Source organism: Diprion similis, chromosome 13 (assembly GCF_021155765.1).
Source record: "Diprion similis isolate iyDipSimi1 chromosome 13, iyDipSimi1.1, whole genome shotgun sequence".
Taxonomy (NCBI): Eukaryota; Metazoa; Arthropoda; class Insecta; order Hymenoptera; family Diprionidae; genus Diprion; species Diprion similis.
The window spans coordinates 4,309,869-4,313,975 of NC_060117.1; the positions used below are offsets into that span (position 1 = coordinate 4,309,869).

General features: G+C 39.0%; 1 protein-coding gene across 1 annotated transcript; it reads left to right on the forward strand.

Moving 5' to 3' along the window:
* Positions 1 to 210: 210 nt before the first annotated feature.
* LOC124414085 (3'(2'),5'-bisphosphate nucleotidase 1) lies at positions 211 to 2,192 on the forward strand. The gene is made up of 4 exons (XM_046894991.1): positions 211 to 699; positions 966 to 1,185; positions 1,360 to 1,444; positions 1,569 to 2,192. The coding sequence occupies exons 1-4, from the start codon at positions 342 to 344 to the stop codon at positions 1,824 to 1,826; spliced, it is 921 nt and encodes a 306-aa protein (XP_046750947.1). The 5' UTR covers positions 211 to 341; the 3' UTR covers positions 1,827 to 2,192.
* The last annotated feature ends 1,915 nt before the right edge of the window (positions 2,193 to 4,107 follow it).

Below are 4,107 nucleotides of genomic sequence, written 5' to 3' on the forward strand. Positions count from 1 at the left end.
TTCGATCGGAAGTTCATTTCTACGCAGTTACAAGGCTGAACAGCAATTCAAACGAGATCCTTGAGTCATACTGTCATAAAGATTAGATATACGATCAAAAACGAGCATAAAAGTATAACAAGTATCGAATCGCGTACCACAAACAGTACAAAAACATCCCAACTCAAGTACCATTGAGCAGTTTCACACAGTCTTGAAAAACGATTTCTAACGATTGAGTTAAAATTTTTTGCAGACTGACCTCGCCAAGCTTTCACTACGCGTGACTGTGAAAAGTTCATTCCAGTCTCTCGTCCACTCATTGTCAGAAACCAGACCAGTCTACGTCCGATTTCATCACTATGGCGCAGAGTGCTCCTCTTCTTCTACGCGTGGTCGCATCCTCAGTGACAGTCGCCGGACGCGCCGGAAAAATAATCAGAGACGTGATGACCGGAGGTGATCTGAACATAGTGAACAAGGGAAAGAACGATCCTCAAACGGAAGCTGACAGATCGGCGCAAAGGTGTATCGTCGCCTCTCTCAGCAGGCAGTTTCCCAACGTCGCTATAATCGGAGAAGAGGGTCCGTCAAACTGCGAAGTTCCTTCTGATTGGGTGGTAACTGACTCTGATCAGCAAGTCCTTGGCGTGAAGCTTCCTCAGGATCTTGAAGAACTGGAGGACAAGGATCTGTGTATTTGGGTAGATCCTCTGGACGGTGAGTTGGGGTGTAACCGCATAAGAATGGATCCCGCGAGTTTGGCTTCTTCAATGTCCTTCTGCTTGTAGAATCCAAATTTTTGGCTGTATTCAGAAAATTCTTATTACACATCGAATTGATAACGTAGCACTTAAAGAATATGTATCGCAATGCTGTTTTATTTAAAACATTGAAGAACAATTCATATTTCAATGCTACCAATGTCAATGCTGATGTGGTACTGAAGCATAATTGATTCGGAACATCGTTTCTTCGGATTTTAGGTACTTCGGAATATGCACAAGGCCTTGTGGAGCACGTGACCGTTCTGATAGGAGTTGCAGTTCGAGAGAAAGCTGTTGGGGGAATTATTCATCAACCTTATTTCAAGAACCCTGAAGACGGAAGCCTCGGTCGAACGTTATGGGGCATTGATGGGGTCGCGACTGGAGGTTTTCAATTGATTCCACCTCCCGAAGGAAAGAGGATTGTCACGACAACGCGGTGTGTATTTTTCTCGGACCCTAAAAGTTATCTGATCAAAGTGGAAGAGCCCTTTTGCTTATCATTTCACTTCCATTAACCCGAGAAGAATATTGTTTAATCCGGAACATTCTCCAAAATATCAAGAAAATTTCACTGATTCTAACATTCGTCTCGTCTCCATAAATTTCACAGTTCTCATTCCGATGGGACAGTTCAATCAGCTCTAGACGCTTTGGAAGCGGACGAAATCTTGAAAGTTGGAGGTGCAGGGCACAAGGTACGTTCTGAAATTGCGATTGTAGTCTTGTATCGTGTTGATCGTTCGAGTTTCGAGATTACTAATCGAATGTAGACGACAGTTCGATCGATCCTTTTAGATGTCAAGTTTTTCCTTTGCACAGGTGATGCTCCTCCTGGAAGGAAAAGCGCATGCTTACGTTTTTGCAAGTGCGGGTTGCAAGCGATGGGACACGTGCGCCCCTGAAGCGATTCTTCGAGCTTTCGGTGGAACCTTAACCGACATACACGGGGAATGTTATTCCTACAACGCTGAAACGAGTCATCCAAATAAACGAGGGGTGCTGGCCACTGCACCAGGGCAACAGCATGCTTGGTACTTGAAGAAGATACCGGACGAAATAAAACAGAGATTGGTTTAGGATTTTATGTCTAGTCCTCCTGTGTTGTTCCAAACAGTACATCATTCCAAAATTGTCAGATATGATGCGGCAACAAGTGATGGAATGCTCAGAATGAAATATTCTTGAAAGTATTTAAGCATATATGGAGCTCTACTCAAAGTTGTGCACCAAATCTTATAAATGCGTTAATTTATTCACAGAAATATTGAATTTATTCTAACACGTGTTGTATACAGCTGAAGAGTTATTTATTTTGTATTACAATTATAAATTTATCTTTGTATATGGATTCGATGAATGATTTCCCATCTCTGATCAACGAAGAAAACCATTTGAAAGATCCGTTCGGTCCAGTATTGGATGAAAAATCTCTTTTCTTACACTCCCGCACAGTTTCATGATCGAATACTTATTCAATTCATCTAATTTTAATGAATATTGAGACGGAGGAAATGGACTCACCATTTCTATGCGATAATCCACCTTTACTCTACTCTTTTCAACCCGTTCTACCAGCGGTGAAGAATCTAAAAAAGTGCTCTAACTAAATAGACACTTAAACGGAAAATGATAAGAATTTATCTGCGAGTTCCTCTTTGGTAAAAAATTGTCGAATAAATATCTGTAGATGCAAACGAAGCTTACTTTTACTAAATGTTTGTGCACAACTGAAATGGCATATGTTAAATCATAAAATGTTTTGAGAGCGTTCAGCACGTAATTTATTACGTTATTTACCTTTTAAATTCTATAACGTATATAATAAATGACTTAATAATTTATCGTATTTTTTTTTAGGTATTATTTTGAATTTAGTCAAACTTACCGACATATCGATCGGTATTGAATTTCTTTACCATGTGAATCAGTTACCATGAGAACTTTTCTGCCGTACCGGCAGTTGAGTGCGTTCCTTCCTGAGATCACACAATAATTACCTAAGTAAAGAAGGAATCTGCTCTTTCAATCGACTGATAGTATTCCCTGCAACCTAAAACTCTGTAATGAAATGTGATTTGCCATCCTGCACGGGCAGCAGTTGAAATTTACTCTTTGGATTGAGCAGTGACGATATTCGGTGATTATTTAGCCACCTCTTAATTGGGAACAGCTGCAGCTGGCCTTGCGAAATGAAATAAATATTTGAAGAGCGAATGAGTAGATTTCACTGAATACTTCGTACGATTAAATCGACAGAGACGGAACATTTTGGAATATCTTATCCAAGAATTTCTGAGTAAGTATGACTTGCTTCCCCGGGTAAATTGAGATCGTCTGATTGGTACGGAACGTGAAACAATGCGGCTGAGCTCGCTGAAAGCCCAACTTGAACGAGTGTCTGCCATCCCGTCTAGACTTAGGAACGCAAAAGTTGTGCGATAATCGTGAGCAACTGCAGCCACAAAGGCGGTGACAATATTAATTACCAGTGTTCACACGTGCAACTCTCGTCGAGGGATCCAACGTTACAGCGCGCAGAAAATGTTTCTTCAAATAGAAGTCGCGTCGAAGGATTTTCGCTGTGGAAACTGTTTTATATTTTTTCCATCGTCTCTTCTTATTTCTGTTGTTTATGCGCCGATGAGCGAAATAGGAACTTCGACTTGCCTTCATACAGTTGTCGGTATTTTCTTTCATTCGACAAATATCACGGCAGGTTACGTTTAAACATGATACGTGTGCAACGATGGATGAGCTCTGCGTACGTATGTATAAAATGTTCGAGATCAAAGCTGCTGTGAAACCAAGCGGATTTTACCCGGAAAGTGAGAAATCTCGGGGGAATAACGAGTATCCTTTTTTACACGTTTATTTATTCTCTTTTTCAAATATTTTTTTATCATCGTATGATAGAAAGAACGGCAGCCAATGTTTCGGTTGATAAATCCAGAGGATTCTAAAAAAAAATTTCGATTAGTTAAACAAATCCAAAGTATTACGAATTATTTCAAAGAATTTTTAAATGAACCTAAATAATCATCAGTCAATTCGATCAATTTTCAACAAACTATAAAGAATTCTCTACGATTTTTATGATCTATTCGTAAACTACAGAGAATTTTGAATAATTGAGTAGCTTTTAACCAAAATGCAAAATATTCTAAGTAACTTTGACTATTTTTCAAACGATATCAAGGAATTTCAAATAATTTCTTTCAATACGTATGATAATCAAATCGAAACATTCGTCTATGATTCTAATCAATCTTTGTGGGCAAAGAAAATTTTTTGAATGATTTCACCTTCTTTTCATAAAAAAAAAATCATGAATCAGTGTATTTGTGAATGTCCTTTTTTT

What these genes read in the sequence shown, in the direction of transcription:
- LOC124414085 (XM_046894991.1), top strand. Translation starts at nt 342, where the DNA reads ATGGCGCAGAGTGCTCCTCTTCTTCTACGCGTGGTCGCATCCTCAGTG. An exon ending in TTGGGTAGATCCTCTGGACG is followed by an intron (nt 700 to 965) that starts GTGAGTTGGGGT and finishes TTCGGATTTTAG; the next exon opens with GTACTTCGGAATATGCACAA. An exon ending in TTGGAGGTGCAGGGCACAAG is followed by an intron (nt 1,445 to 1,568) that starts GTACGTTCTGAA and finishes TCCTTTGCACAG; the next exon opens with GTGATGCTCCTCCTGGAAGG.